The 15,853-nt window shown below is 52.2% G+C and overlaps 1 protein-coding gene across 1 annotated transcript in view; it reads left to right on the top strand.

Annotated features, from left to right (window-relative positions):
• Positions 1-1,829: 1,829 nt before the first annotated feature.
• SIM2 (SIM bHLH transcription factor 2) overlaps positions 1,830-15,853 on the top strand; it is a 58,421-nt gene continuing 44,397 nt past the window's right edge. Inside the window, exons 1-2 of the mRNA XM_077781706.1 lie at positions 1,830-2,597; positions 12,043-12,125. Coding sequence (XP_077637832.1) covers positions 2,423-2,597; positions 12,043-12,125 — 258 coding nt within the window. The 5' untranslated portion in view covers positions 1,830-2,422. The remainder of the gene's footprint in view (positions 2,598-12,042; positions 12,126-15,853) is intronic.

Raw genomic sequence — 15,853 nt, 5'->3', positions numbered from 1 at the left:
ATGTGTATATATTTGTATACAAGTGTGTAGATATATGTACATAAATGTGTACATATTTGCACATAAATGTATATACATTTGTATACAAGTGTGTGTATATTTGTACATAAATGTGTATATATTTGCACATAAATGTATATATATTTGTATACAAGTGTGTATATATTTGGACATAAATGTGTATATATTTGTATACAAGTGTGTATATATATGTACATAAATGTGTATATATTTGGACATAAATGTGTATATATTTGTATACAAGTGTGTAGATATATGTACATAAATGTGTACATATTTGCACATAAATGTATATATATTTGTATACAAGTGTGTGTATATTTGTACATAAATGTGTATATATTTGTATACAAGTGTGTATATATATTACATAAATGTGTGTATATATTTGTATATAATGAGTACATATTTGCACATAAATGTATATATATTTGTATACAAGTGTGTATATATTTGTACATAAATGTGTATATATTTGTATATAAATATGCAAAATGGGCATTTCACAGACGGCGTAAATGAGTGCCGTGCCTATCGGAGCCACGCGTACCTGTGCGTGCATCCAGGTACGCTTCACCCAGACCCACAACACGGCGGGCAGGTCCCGGGGCTGGCCAAGGGCCCCACGCGTGTCACCGTCGCCCGTGGCCCCTCCCGCGGGCAGCTGCGCCCCGGGTGGGGCGGCGAGGCCCGCTCGGGGTCACCGAGAAGGGCAGCGAGGGGCTCGGGGCTCGGTGGGAGCGGGCCGGGGCTGCCCCCGCCCCCGGCTCCCCCCGGGCCGGCCTCCCGTCCCCCCGCAAGGGCGAATTGCGGCTCTGCGCCGGCTCCTCGGGATTTGGGTCCCTCGGAGGGAGCTGCGCGGGAGGACACGTCACGGATACATTATCCCCTCCCCTCTTGAGGCTCTCCTGGCTTTCCGCAGCCTTTGCTAAAGAATTAACCGAGAGGTCCACTTCAGAGCTCCTTCTGCCCCTGGGAAAAATAAATAAATAAATAAAACAGGCGAGGAAAGAAAAGGAGGGGGGGGAAAAAGGCAAAAGAAAAAAAAAAAAAAAAAGCGGAGATATCGGTGCTTTCAGACGAGGAGCGTGGCGGCTGTGGTTTCCGAGAGGAGGGGAATTTTACCTTCGATCTTTGCCGAATTGCGGGAGGTGAATGTAGCAAACCCTCCCCTTGCCTTTGAAAGGCATGTCTCTGCCAAAGAGCTACCGCTTCGCTCTTGAAATACGTGACAAATAAAAAAGAAACCAAAAAAAAAAAAAATAGAGAGAGGGAAGATTCCTATCTTTCGAATTCTTTTTCTTTAAAAGGAAAAAAAAAACCAAACAACAACAACAAAACAACCAAACCAATAAATAAAAAGCAACAAAATCAATGCCGCGCCTTTGCCAGCGCTGGGACTTGTTTGGAAAGAGACAACGCTGAAGTGGCACTGGTCCCGAGGAGGAAAACGGATCCTTTAATTTGACTCCGCATGAGAAGCACGCTTGGAGCCGGGCGCAGCGGCCGCAGCGGCAGGAGCAGCCCCGCAGCCCCCGCAGCCCCCGCGGGGCTCGGCGGCCGCGCAGCCCCGGCGCTGCCGGAGCCCCTCGGGCACGGGCGGAGCAGCGGCGCCCCGCGGGAGCCCGCCCGGGGCGGAGAGGAGCAGGGCGAGGATTGCTGATTGCGGAGCACCCCAGCCATCAGTCACGCACCGGCTTTGACTTCGCTTCGGCGGGGAGCTCGTCGTGTCCTCGGCATCTCCGGACCAGCTCATTTTGCACTTCGTTCCACGAGCAGCGTTCGGTTTCCTTTTTTTTCTTTTTTTTTTTTTTTTTTTTTCTCCTTGAGAGACAAAATGTCCAAAAATGGTTCAGCTTGCTTAGCCCAATGATTTCTTGCATGGACGCTCTATTTTCCTTTTTTATTTTTTTTTTTAATTATTATTTTTGGATGGGGCAGGATCGAGTAGAAGAAATCGTTCGGTGAAGGGAATCCAGCGGTTTGCTCCCCGTTAAGGAGAAGATCAAGATCCGATTCCCAGCTGCACGCAGAGGACGGGGGTTGCCGTGGATCTTTCAGTCCGGCTTTCGAAGCCCTCGCTGCTGCAGGGTCAGAGCAGAACTGCCTCCTCCGAGCGGCTTTCCCGTCCTGCTGGTAGCCCAGAGATCGCCTCCCCCCTCCTCGCACCATTTCTGTTCGTGTTGTTTTTGTTTGATTGGTTTAGCTTTATTTTTCCCTCCCCTTTTTGTCTTTTTTTTTTTTCCCTTTCGTTTATTATTATTATTGTTAATTATTTGATTTGGGTAAATCGCCTTCCTTAAACGAAAATCCTAACTCTGCAATCGAAATCCATGCCCCCTGCCATTCGGAAGAACCGGGTCTAATATGCCAGTGACATCCCCGCCTTGCAGCAGTCGCGATGAAGGAAAAATCCAAGAACGCGGCAAAGACTAGACGGGAAAAAGAAAATGGAGAATTCTACGAACTGGCCAAACTCCTGCCCCTGCCCTCGGCCATCACCTCGCAGCTGGACAAGGCGTCCATCATCCGCCTCACCACCAGCTACCTGAAAATGCGAGCCGTCTTCCCCGAAGGTAAAAGCAGCCGCGGGGCTCCGGGAGCCCGGCAGGGACGGGGAGGCCGGGACGGAGCGGGGAGGGGGCGCTGGGGTGGGCACGACCCCATCAGCGCCCTGGCAGGAGGGAGGGGATGCCTGAAAGGCTCTCGGAACGAAGAGGGATTGAGGGAAAAGCGGGCTGGGAATGAGCCCCGAGCCCGGCGGCGGCAGGCAGAGCCGGCCGGTTCGTCCCCCCTTTCTCGCCCTCCTCCTGGGCTGCCGCTGAGCTCCGGCGGCTCGGGGGCACCGTCCCCATGAGAGCGGCCTCGGTTCGTGTGTCCAGCCCCGGAGAGCCCGGGGGTGGCCCCTGGGCACGGCTCCTCCCGTCCGGCCACGGCCTCGGGGCAAAGAAAACCCAAACCGTGTGGTTGTTCTTATGATTTTGTTTCGGTTGGAGCTCTCTGGAGCCAGGGAATGAAGGCAGCGAGGCCCTGCGGCTTCTCCCGGGGCCGGGCAGAGAGGGGGAAGAGGGGAAGGAGGGTCCGAGCCCAGCCCGGCCGCGACCCCGCTGCTCCCGTGGCTCTTCTCGGGGACACTCAGCAGCGAGGCCCGGCATCCATCCCTCCTCCCCGCAGGCTTTGGGGCAAATCAACCCCTCGGGAGGCTCCTGCCTTCCCCCCGAGGGCGAGGCGAGGCTGCGGGCCGGGAGCCGTGCGGAGCCGCCGGCCGGCCGGGCTGCCGGTGCGGCCGCGGAGCTGATGCGCGGAATGAAGCGCCGGGCAGCGCCTGCGGGTGGCTGGATAAAGCCCAGCAGCCCCGCTTTGTCGTTTGTTTGTGCCTCTCCGGACTAGGAGCAGGGTGAAGGAATTAGCAAATTCCGCAGGGGAAGGTCTGCTCTCCGGCGCGGTTTCTAAGGAGCTTTATTACAAGGCTAAAAAGAAAAACACAACCAGAAATAAAATAGGGGGAGGGCGGGGGAGAAAAAAAAAAACCCTCCCAACCCGAGCAAAGCTTACCGTCGTGGCCATTTAATTCAGAAATTTCGGGAGCACGGAGCAGCCGTGCTATTATGGGAAGCCAGGGCTCCGTTAGTGTGCGCTCCCGAGCCAGCGGAGCAAGGGGAGCGAGGCGCTGCTCCGCCGCATTTTCCAGCCATTATTCCCCACCGGGAAATTTCCCGATGAGAAATAGAGCGTCGTAATTTCGAGGGGGGCGGTGGAGGGGAGGGGGGGGATCACTCGCCGGCCGTGCCTGGCCATCATGCCCCCGAACGCCTTTGATTTAGGAGGGAGGGAAAGCGGCACGTTTCGAGATGCTGCTGGATGCGTCCCGGCTTTTCCAGCCCTGCTGATCCTCAAGAGCGACGAGACGACCCCAGAGCAGGTTTATACCCGCAGCTCGGCTGTGTTTTATGTGTCTGTCTTCCCTAAACAGGCCGGGCGTGCGCTTCCGCACACTCTGCTTATTAAGGGCAACGTTTAAATGCATACAGCGAATTCCTGATCTTTCATCGTCTTAAGTACGGCTGGAAATACATTTTAAACCAAAGCTTTGCATCCAGGGATAACAGGCCGGGGGAATTACCTCCTCCGGTCGCCGAGCCCTGCGTTTAGTGCCTGGGAGGGTGCAGGGGAAAAGGGGGAGCCGGGCAGAAGCGACAGCAGAAGGATTTTTTTTTTTAGTGGGGGTTTCTTCCATCGCCCAAACTTCCCTCTCTCTCGGGATTTGCCCGTGGGAGGGGGGGATGGGGGTCCCCATCCGTCCGTCCTTCTGTCCATCCTCCATCCCCCCTCCTCACAGTCGGCTACTGGTTTCCAGTTGGCTTTACTGGGAGGGGAAACAGCCCGGAAAGGCGTCTCAGGTTAAATCCTGGGCTCAGCGAGCCCCGGGGGGAAGAGCCCCATGGCGAGAGCTGGACCCGACGGGTGTGGGGCCGTGAAATGAAGGTGGGCACGTAGCAGCACCCCGAGCTGCCCCAGGCGACACCCCGGGAGGCTTCAAGGGGTGGCAGGGTGGTGGGGACAGGTCTCAGATGCCACCAGAGCCGTGCTAGGCCTGGACTAACTGCGGCCAGCACGGCCAGAAACGCTGCCCAGCTCAGACCTGGCTTCCAGCTCCGTCTAGACCGGAGGGAAAGAGAGAGAGAGAGAAAGAGAGAGGGTTGTGGTTTTAAACCCCTCGGTGGAAGGCTCACCCCCTGATTTCCACACGTAGTTTAGGAAAAGTTTGAGACCCGACAGGGCTTGGGACAGGTCTCCTGCTCAGCCCGGCCAGGATTTTCCCAAAGATGGGCAGAACCTGCTCAAACTCCAAAGAAGCGAGAGCGAAAGGGGATTTTTACCCCGGCTCTTTTCACCCTCGCAGTGCAAACCCTGCAAGGGACAAGTTCGGGCTCCGATATCCCAGATTGTGCCCTGCGGTACCGCTGCGACCTTGAGATTCAGGAGTTAAAGTCAGGACACAGCAGCCTCCAGCCTCCCGCTCTCTAACACCGACTTCTCTCGTGTTTTGGGTTTTTGTTGTTGTTGTTGTTGTTGTTGTTGTTGCCACGGCTTTGTTGCTGTAGAACAGAAATACACCACGAGTCGCCTTCCGCTGTCAGTATTTTTTAATTTTTAATTTTTTTATTTTGAAAAGGAGCTAATGAAAGAGAGGCGAGAATGAATCGCGTTTAAAAACTGCGATTCTCTGCCCCCCGGTTACGGCGGACTGGTGAAATCGTCACCCTCTCCCTCCCCCATTCCCGACGCAGTGTCCAAAACCGATTATGAAATTGGACATTTATGGTTGTTTAAACAGGATGGGAGCGAGCAAATTAATATGTGACCCTAAATACAGTGTGCGCAATACAAAATAATCTGAATAAAGTGACGGAGCGGTAGATCTCAGACCTTCCTTATTCCGAGAGGCAGACAATAGAAATTACTAGGAATATTCATAGTGTTCGGTCCCCATTTAAACCTGGCCACGAATGTATATTTTAAGAAAATCAAGGCGAATCGCAGCTATTTCATCTGATGGTCACACGCGCTCCGAAAAGGTTCGTTAATGAATTAAACAAATAAATAAAGCGCGAGGCGTGAGTAATCCCTTTTTGGAAAGCCAGCCCCTATTGTACTAACCGCTAATAGTGACATTAAAGGTCTTACTAAAACAAAAGTGCTTTTTTTAGGCTTTTCCTGGGGCCGTTCCCAGGCGGCGGGAGCCGGCGGCCCCGCGCTGCGGGGTCGGGGCGGGGACGAGCGGCGGGGTCGCTCCGGTCTCTCCCGGCCGGAGGGGAGGGAGGGAGGGAAGGAGGGAAGGGAAGGGCGGGGGTCACTGCCGTGGGTCTGCCCGTGACCTCGCTGTCTGCAGGACGCTCGTTTTGGGGCCTCTGAACGCGATCTGGTGGGTTGGGCTCGGCGGGGAGAGCCGGGTTTGTGCCGGTGTCCTGGGGGGCAGATCTGTTATTTTTTCCCCCCATTTTTTTTACTTCTTCAATTTTTTTTCCTGGGAGTTCACCCTTTAATTTTTTAAAATTTTAGTTTTATAAAATAAAACTCTTGATCTTTACGCCCGTCCTTCCCACCGCTCAGTCCTCGGCTGAGCCCGCAGAGAGGAGCGGGTGGTCCCGCACATCCCTGCCCGGCTCTGCTCCTTCCCAAAACGTGACCTGGGGGCTTTCCCCCTCTCAGACCTTCCCCTGGCCGGGCTCGGGTGTTCCCCGCTGGCTCCGGACCCACCCCGGGATCCAGCGGTGCCGTCGGGGCTGAGATCCCCCGGCCCCGCTGCGGACGGGGCTCGGTGTCAGCGCTGCCCTCGCCCCCTCCTCCCGGCGTGACAGCAGAGCCTCGGACCTCAACGAGGGGCACAAACCTCCATGGAGCTCCGGGGCTGCCCCTCGGGAATATCCCCGGGGTTTTCCCGGCCGAGGGAGGCACAACCGCGCTGGGGAAAACCCAAAAAAAAAAAAGCAGAATTGGCGGGGAGCCCCCAGGGTTTGTCGTTGCTCCTTGTGAAGGCTGGGGGACCTTGCGCTCCGGGGAACAGCCCAGCAGACACAAAGGAAATACTCCAAGTTACAGGGCAACCCGATACTGAACGTAATACATGGCTAAGTAATTCTTTTAGCAGAATCCCAAGCTGAAAAGCTACCGGGCTTTCAAATGTGCCTGTGGACGAACTTGTGTACGCCGAGAGCGAAGGTGGGAGTTGTTCCCAAATATTTCTAGATCTTATTTCAGTTCCACTCACCCCGCTGCCTCCCTGGAAACAGGGAAATGCGCGAATGGCACAAAGTGAGTGCCGAGGTACTTTGAAAAACAGCCAGAGATGTCAAAAGGGGCATTTTGGCCGTGTTTGCCACAGGGAGCGGGACGGCAACAGCAGCAGGAATTTTGGGGTGTTGTACAAAACCCCCTCTGACTCCGGGCCGGAGCTGTCGGAGCCGGAGCTGCCCCGCGGTGCCCGGGGCACAGCCGCGCTTGGGGCCGGTGGTTCTCCCTGCCAGGCATCCCGGTCCTGCCCTGCCCGGTGGGGACACACACCGCTCCAAACACCGGGAAAAGCAGGACAGAGGCTCATCTCGCCCGTGGCTGCCGAAAAAGCGGAGTTTGAGCCTGGGAGTGGCGAGTCACAGTCCCGCAGGGGCTCCGGGCCGTGCGGGCTCTGCCGCTGAGCCCAGCCCCGGCTCTCCGGGCTTCCAGCGCCGGAATCCCCCCAGCCCGATGGATGTGGGGGATCCCCGAGCCTCTGGCACGGCAAAGGAGCCGCGCTCAGGGCCGGGCCACCCCCACGGGTGTTCCCAGCGTTTGCGGGGAGGATGCTCCAGCTGCCCGCGCCGGCAGGGAATTCTCTCGCGGGCCGGGTGATTCCCGCTGCGAGGGGACATCTGGAAATGTCCCCTTCCAAACCGCCCGTGCGGTGACAAAGCCGTGTGGGACACCCGGCAGCATCCCCAGGCAGGGATAATATAATTGTAATAACAATATCATTGTACATAAATATGTGTATATTTGTATATAAATGTGTATATACCAAAATCGCCTCCCATCCCTGCGAGCCCCCGTTCCGCAGGAGCGGTGCGGGAAAGGCTCGCTGTGGATCCCGGGATTTTGGCCTCGCTCCAGGCCACCGAGCGAATTTGGGAGTTATTTACCGGGCAGGAACAGCCAGGCCGAGCCTATGGCATCCATACATTTCCAGGAAGGCGCGTTTGCAAATCTCTCGGAGGAGAAGTTAATGGGCGTTAGTCCTTCATTTGAATGTAAGGTTTTATTCGTTTCGTTTTCACCTTTAAAGCGATCTGCTGGCGGATTAAATGATAAAATCACCGGCTTTAAAATAAGCTCAGACGAATGCCAGGCTGATCCGCCGAACGTGTTTACGTTTGATGCGCGTTCGCGATTGCGACTCCAATTTTGAATTCCAAAGGGACCAAATCTGAGCAAGTGGCATTTTCTTTTAATTATTATTCCGGGCTAGGAAAGGACCTCAAAAGTCGATTTTGGGATGCTGAGAAAGGACAGGACGGAGCGAATTGTCTCGCACGGGTGGGGCAGAGACGCGGCTCGTTCTTGAAGAGTTTCGTAAGAGTTCAAGGAATAAATCTGCTTGGTCTTTGGGAATGGGAGAGCTCAGGGCAGTTTTTACACAGCTTGTGCGCCACTCTCTTTGTAGGTTTGCAGTCTCATATTTCCAAATTTGTAATTAGTAAATCGAAATAAGGGCAAACCCCGCCGCACCAGGGACGGACTCCGGAGTTTGCATTTGTTGCCGTCTCGGGAAAGAAACGGCAGGATGGCTCTGCGATTCCCAAACTGTTTCTCCCGAGAAACAAAAAAGCCTTTCAGCAAAAATTACAATTTTGTCGTGTGTCTGGAAGTTCAGGAGCCTTTTCCAAACGGAGAATTGGGAAAAGGCGGAGAGAAGGGCGAATTTTCGTTTGGCTCTCCCGAACAGATTTCCCAGCGCTTCTTTCAGAACAGGGAAGGTGTTTTTCCCTTTCCCACGGGAAAACGCGGGGAATTCCCAGAATTTGGAGAGGCGGACACGGGGTGGGGATGCAGACCACTCTTTTTGGGTGCTGCTGCTGCCTCGGGACGGCGAAAAGGAGGGCTCAGGGCCGGCCGAGGTCGCCGGTGTCCCCTGCCTGGCATGGGAAGCTCCTTAGCGCTTTCCCGGGGGTGCCAAGCGCCGGGAAGGGAACCAAACCTCGGGGAAGCTCCGCGTCCTCCCCGCCCCTTCTCGTCCCTCCAACGGGAGATCCTGCCCATCCCAAGGGATGCCCCAAGAGTGGAGAGAAATCCCCCAAATCATTCCCAGACCGGGTTTAAGCGGCCAGAGCACCAAGGGATCCAGAATCGCGGAGCTGGAGCTCAGGGCAGGGATTTCTGCCGGTTTTCCCTCCCATTCCGGAGGGGAAAAAGGAGATTTTTTTTTTTTTTTTGGAAGCCCCCGGGCGGCCAGAGGGCACCGGGGGAAAACGCGGGGCTCGGTTTCATAGCGGGGCATCCCCGAGCCGGGCCGATTGTGGAATTCCAGGCTGGCAGCACCGAATCCCCGCCTTTCATCCAAGGCAAAAAAAACCAAAACAAAACAAAACAAAACAAACCAAAAAAAAAAAAAAACAAAAAAAAAAAACAAAACACCCTTTTTGGGTTTTGAGGCCTCGCGGAAGCCGAGGGTTGTTGTGTCTCTCCAAAAAGGGATGCGGTCGCGTCCTTTCCCTTCCCCTCCATCCCTCGGGGGCAGTGACCGCAGTGCCACCAGGTGCCACAGGAATGCCCAGCTCTCGGCATGGCACGGTGGCGACCTCGGCTCCTCCGGGGGCTGCCGAGAGGCTCCTTTTAGCCCTGGAAGCCAAAACCAGCCAGGCAACCGAGCAACGCCATCAGCGCACACCCGGCCCGCCGCCCTGCCCGCCCCGCGGCGGCTCCGCCCGGAACCCTCGGCTGGCACCGGGCGGGACCGGGATGTGGGGCCGGGATGTGGGATCGGGATGTGGGGTCGGGATGTGGGGCCGGGATGTGGGATCGGGATGTGGGGTCGGGATGTGGGATCGGGATGTGGGATCGGGATGTGGGGTCGGGATGTGGGGTCGGGATGTGGGGTCGGGATGTGGGGCCGGGATGTGGGACCGGGATGTGGGGTCGGGATGTGGGATCAGTCTATGGGATCAGGCTGTGGGATCGGGCTGTGGGATCGGGCTGTGGGGATGGGGTGTGGGATCAGGTTGTGGGGTCCTGCTATGGGATCAGGCTGTGGGATCAGTCTATGGGATCAGTCTGTGGGATCAGTCTGTGGGATCAGTCTGTGGGATCAGTCTGTGGGATCGGGCTGTGGGATCAGGCTGTGGGATCGGGCTGTGGGGTCAGGCTGTGGGATCGGGCTGTGGGATCGGGCTGTGGGATCAGTCTGTGGGATCAGTCTGTGGGATCAGTCTGTGGGATCAGGCTGTGGGATCAGTCTGTGGGATCAGGCTGTGGGGATGGGGTGTTGGATCAGTCTGTGGGATCAGTCTATGGGATCAGTCTATGGGATCAGTCTATGGGATCAGTCTGTGGGATCGGGCTGTGGGATCAGTCTGTGGGATCAGTCTGTGGGATCGGGCTGTGGGATCGGGCTGTGGGATCAGGCTGTGGGATCAGTCTGTGGGATCGGGCTGTGGGATCAGTCTATGGGATCAGGCTGTGGGATCGGGCTGTGGGGTCAGGCTGTGGGATCAGTCTATGGGATCAGTCTATGGGATCAGTCTATGGGATCAGTCTGTGGGATCAGGCTGTGGGATCAGTCTATGGGATCAGTCTGTGGGATCGGGCTGTGGGATCAGGCTGTGGGATCGGGCTGTGGGATCAGTCTATGGGATCAGGCTGTGGGGATGGGCTGTGGGATCAGGCTGTGGGATCAGGCTATGGGATCAGGCTGTGGGATCAGTCTATGGGGTCAGGCTGTGGGATCGGGCTGTGGGATCAGTCTGTGGGATCAGGCTGTGGGATCAGGCTGTGGGGATGGGCTGTGGGATCAGGCTATGGGATCAGGCTGTGGGATCGGGCTGTGGGATCAGGCTGTGGGGATGGGCTGTGGGATCAGTCTATGGGATCAGGCTGTGGGATCGGGCTGTGGGATCAGGCTGTGGGATCAGTCTATGGGATCAGTCTATGGGATCAGGCTGTGGGATCAGGCTGTGGGATCAGGCTGTGGGGATGGGGTGTTGGATCAGTCTGTGGGATCAGTCTATGGGATCAGTCTATGGGATCAGTCTGTGGGATCAGGCTGTGGGATCAGTCTATGGGATCAGTCTGTGGGATCGGGCTGTGGGATCAGGCTGTGGGATCAGTCTGTGGGATCAGGCTGTGGGGATGGGCTGTGGGATCGGGCTGTGGGATCAGTCTATGGGATCAGTCTATGGGATCAGGCTGTGGGGTCCGGCTGTGGGGATGGGGTGTGGGATCGGGCTGTGGGATCAGTCTATGGGATCAGTCTGTGGGATCAGGCTGTGGGATCAGTCTATGGGATCAGTCTATGGGGTCAGTCTGTGGGATCAGGCTGTGGGATCAGTCTGTGGGATCGGGCTGTGGGATCAGGCTGTGGGGATGGGCTGTGGGATCGGGCTGTGGGATCAGTCTATGGGATCAGGCTGTGGGATCGGGCTGTGGGATCGGGCTGTGGGATCGGGCTGTGGGATCAGGCTGTGGGGTCAGGCTGTGGGATCAGTCTGTGGGATCAGTCTATGGGATCAGTCTGTGGGGTCAGGCTGTGGGATCAGGCTGTGGGATCGGGCTGTGGTGTTGCGCTGTGGGGTCACACGGGGCCGGGGGGCGAAGCTCTATCGGGCCCGTCCGTGCGCAGGTGAAATCGGGACAGCTCCCACCGAGCTCCGGCCATCTTCAACCTCCTCATCCTCCTCCTCGGCCACCGCGGGTGGGCGCTCACAGGGACAGGGATGGCACAGAGAGAGGGGACAGGGACAGGGACAGGGACAGGGACAGGGACAGGGACAGGGACAGGACAGGGACAGGGACAGGGACAGGGACAGGGACAGGGACAGGGACAGGGACAGGGACAGAGAAAGGGGACAGGGACTGGGATAGGGGACAGGGACAGGGACAGGGACAGGGACAGGGACAGGGGACAGGGGACAGGGACAGGGACAGGGAAAGGGACAGGGACAGGGACAGGGACAGGGACAGGGACAGGGACAGGACAGGGACACAGGGACAGGGACAGGGACAGGGACACAGGGACAGGGACACAGGGACACAGGGACAGGGACGCGGGCCGGGCCCGGCGGGCCATGGGAGAGGCCGCATCCCTGGAGGGGCTCTCCGGACAATTCGGGGAACGCGCATCCGCGGGGACGCCGTGCTCCAGGAAAAGAACCATCCCCCGAAAGCTGCGCGGGGAAGGGGCTCGGCCTTTGCCCCCTCCGCGGGAGGAGCGGGAGCACGGCCGGGACGCAGCCCCGGTCGCTGCTCTGAGCAAACCCTGGGGGTTTTTTATAGGTCTGGGGGACGCCTGGGGACAGCCGAGCAGGATCGGCCCTTTGGATAACGTGGCCATGGAGCTGGGATCCCACTTGCTTCAGGTAGGGCGCATGGAAAACCCGGGGTGAGGGGTTCTTCTTCCTCCTCCTCCTCCTCCTCCTCCTCCTCCTCCTCCTCCTCCCCCTCTTCTTCCTCCTCTTCTTCCTCTTCCTCCTCTTTCTCCTCCTCCTCTTATTTCTCCTCCTCCTCTCCTCCTCCTCCTCCCCCTCTTCTTCCTCCTTCTCCTCCTCTTCTTTCTCCTCCTCCTCCTCCTCTTCCTCCTCCTCTTCTTCCTCCTCCTTCTCCCCCTCTTCTTCTTCCTTCCTCCTCCTCCTCCTCCTTCTCCTCCTTCTCTTTCTCCTCCTCCTCCTCTTTCTCCTCCTCCTCTTTCTTCTCCTCCTCCTCCTCCTCTTCCTCCTCCTCCTCTTCTTCCTCCTCCTCCTCTTCCTCCTCCTCCTCTTCTTCCTCCTCCTCCTCTTCCTCTTCCTCCTCTTCCTTCTCCTCTTCCTCCTCCTCCCCCTCTTCTTCCTCCTCCTCCTCCTTCTCCTCCTCCTCCTCCTCCTCCTCTTCTTTCTCCTCCTCCTCTTCTTCCTCCTTCTCCCCTCCTCCTCCTTCTCCTTCTCCTTCTCCTTCTCCTTCTCCTTCTCCTTCTCCTTCTCCTTCTCCTTCTCCTTCTCCTTCTCCTTCTCCTTCTCCTCCTCCTCCTCCTCCTCCTCCCCTCGCTCCTCAGCTGAAGCCTTCATCTCGCCGTGCCAGGAGAGCAGAAAACCAGAGGCACCAGCCACTCATATTCCCATTATTTCCTTTTTCCCCTCGCTTTTGGTGTCGGGGCGCTCATCCCCTCTGTGCACGCCCAGCTCCGCCACCCCAAAATCTTCCATCAGCCGCCCCGAAAGTGCCGCGATGTCCCCGCGGAGCCCCGGGGGAGGGGACCGTGTCCCCAGCGGTGACACCTGGAAGGGGACAACACCTGCATCGGATCTCCCGGGACTTAATGCCTGGGAATCCCGCTGTTCCCAGTCCCGGTGAAGTCATCGGGATGCGCTGGAATTCCTCGGAATTCGGAATTTAGGAAGTTCGTAGCCAGGGCGAGGGTGCCAGCAGGAGGGATTAAAAAAAAAAATTAAAATTGCTTTTAACTAATATATATATATATATATATATATATATATATATATATATATATATATATTTATATTTATATATTTATATTTATATATATATATTTATATATATAATTTTTATATAATTTTATGCTTTTATAATTTTTACAATTTTATATATAATTAAATTATTTAATAATTATTAAATTAAATTATTAAATGGTATCTATATAATATAGATATAATTTAATTAATTATAGAATTTAATTATATCTATATAATTATTATATAAATAAAATTTCTATATTTTATATATATAATTATCTAAAATTTTTAATTCTATATAAAATACAATATATATTATACAAAAATATATTTTTTAAAATAATTTATTTATCTATCTATCTATCTATCTATCTATCATCTATCTATCTATCTATCTATCTATCTATCTATCTATCTATCTCTCTGTTTATTATAGTGGGTTTTTCTTTGTTTGTTTTTTTTTGTTTGTTTGATTTTTTGTTTTGATTTTTTTTAGGTTTTTGGGGTTTTTTTTGGATTTGTTTTTTTTTGGGGGGGGGTTTGGGTTTTTTTTTGTTTGTTTTTTATTTTGGTTTGGTTTTTTTGTTTTGGTTTGGTTTTTTGTGGGTTTTTTTTTGTTTGTTTTTTTACTACGTGAGCCAAAGGCAGCACGGGTGTTTTTTCTCCCCCCACCCCGATTTCCTGCTCGCTCCTTTCCCTGCGGTCCCACAGCATCAGCCGCCTCCCGCCGGAAAAAATGCGATTTTTTGGGAGGCACCGACACCATCCAGGCAATGGCAGAGCTCAAAATGATCTCCTGGGGAGGATTTCCCACTTTGGAATTTTATTTCAAGTAGCTGCTGCCCTCTCAGCTGTTTTGGAGCCACCTGGAAAAGCTGTTCTAGTTGTGTATAATAATGAAATTTATTTATTAAAATACAGACCCAACTGCAGAAATCTTTGCTGTCCCCCATTTTGTCTGGCATTAATTGGATCTACACCAAATTAAGAGCTGACCACCTGCGACTCTCATTTTACGGCTCAGTTATTTCTGAGTGACGAATGCTGGAGGTTTTAATAAACCCACATTCATTGAAAAACTTTAAAATTTTTTTTTTTAATTTTTTATTTTTTAAGAGTTCTTAGACTGAAATTTTCCATGTGAATTTTCAGCTTCAGTCTGCCTCCCCTGTACATGAAATTTTGGGATGTGCTGCAGCAACAGCAGCATCAACCCAAGTTTATTAATGACAGAGGATAAAGCAATTGCAAGATAAGAGTGTTTAAGCCAAAAATGTGGCTAAAACTACATTACTTCCCATTATAATATTTATACAAAATTTAATTTATGCTTATTAAAAAAAAAAAGGGGGGGGGGCAAAGAGTAATCTGGTTTCAATTATATGTTGAGAGTCATTAGGCCAGAGAATAATTTGGAATATTTTCTTATTGGGGTGACACTAGAGGATTTTATTGCTTCTCTCTCAGTTCAGCGACTTTAAATGGATTAAACAGGTGCTTGTTTTACTTGTGCACTGTAAAAATTATTTTTCTCTCCCAAATATATTTTCCAGTGATATTCACATGTGGGAATATTCCCCTGATATTCACATGTCAAGTGTTGATCAAAGATTTCTCTATTGGGTAGAGATAATGCAGATGTTTTGCTATCCAATAATTTTGAAAAAAAAAATGCCTGAAATTGGGCACTGAAAAATCAAGTGGGAAAAAAAAAAAACCAACCCAAAATTGAGAGGTTTTGTAGCCAAATCATGGCAAATTTTGGCTGAGCAAACTGTTTATTTATTAATTATTTATTAGATATAATTTCTTATTATTTATTTTATTTATATTTGTTATTTATTTATTTATTTATTAGTTATTTATAGATTTGTTTATTATTTATTTTTTATTTATTTATTATTTATTTAATTATATTTTATTTATTTATTTATTTATTTATTATTAGCACATGATTTTTTTTTTCCTCACATAAAGAATATCTGACTAAATCAAACTTTATTATTTTATTTTTTTTTTGTTACTCACACGAGCAACATTTGCCCTCCCAGCCAATCTCCTGCCAAGGAGAATTTGCAGGATTGGATCTCAAGCTTGAGTTGGTTGAGGTTTGCAGACTGCAAAGGAGAAAACTTCATCCCACTCAACGAGAAATATTTGTGATATTTGGATATTTGTGAATATCCAAATAATTTGGGATGCTGACAGTGGGTGAGGTTGGTCAGCTTGAGTGGGGTTTTAGAGATCAAAAAGTCTCAAAATTGAAGGGAGGATTATTTCTACACAGCCACCCATTAATTCCTTAATTTTTTTCGGAAGATAAATTCTCTTTGAGACTCTAAATCTGTTAATTGGTTAAAATTCAAAAATTCAAATTTCAAAAATTCAAAATTAATTCAAAATGAAAATTAAAATTAATTTTTCAAAATACTTATTACATTTTGGATGCTGACTTTTTCTGCTTCCTTTTGGGAGTTCACATTGCCACAGAGCAGAGAATTCTCTCTTCCAAAATACATTCTTGAAAATGAAAACGCGGCCGAATTTCAACGCTGCTCGTGGTGCCATTAAATAAATTGCAAATAAAAAGGTAGAGTCTGCCACAAAAAAAAAAGTAGAGTCTGCCTTCCCCAGCGCTCAGG

Source organism: Lonchura striata, chromosome 2 (genome assembly GCF_046129695.1).
Source record: "Lonchura striata isolate bLonStr1 chromosome 2, bLonStr1.mat, whole genome shotgun sequence".
Lineage (NCBI taxonomy): Eukaryota > Metazoa > Chordata > Aves > Passeriformes > Estrildidae > Lonchura > Lonchura striata.
Note: the sequence above shows the minus strand (reverse complement) of the source record. Positions and strands in the feature narration are given on the sequence as shown.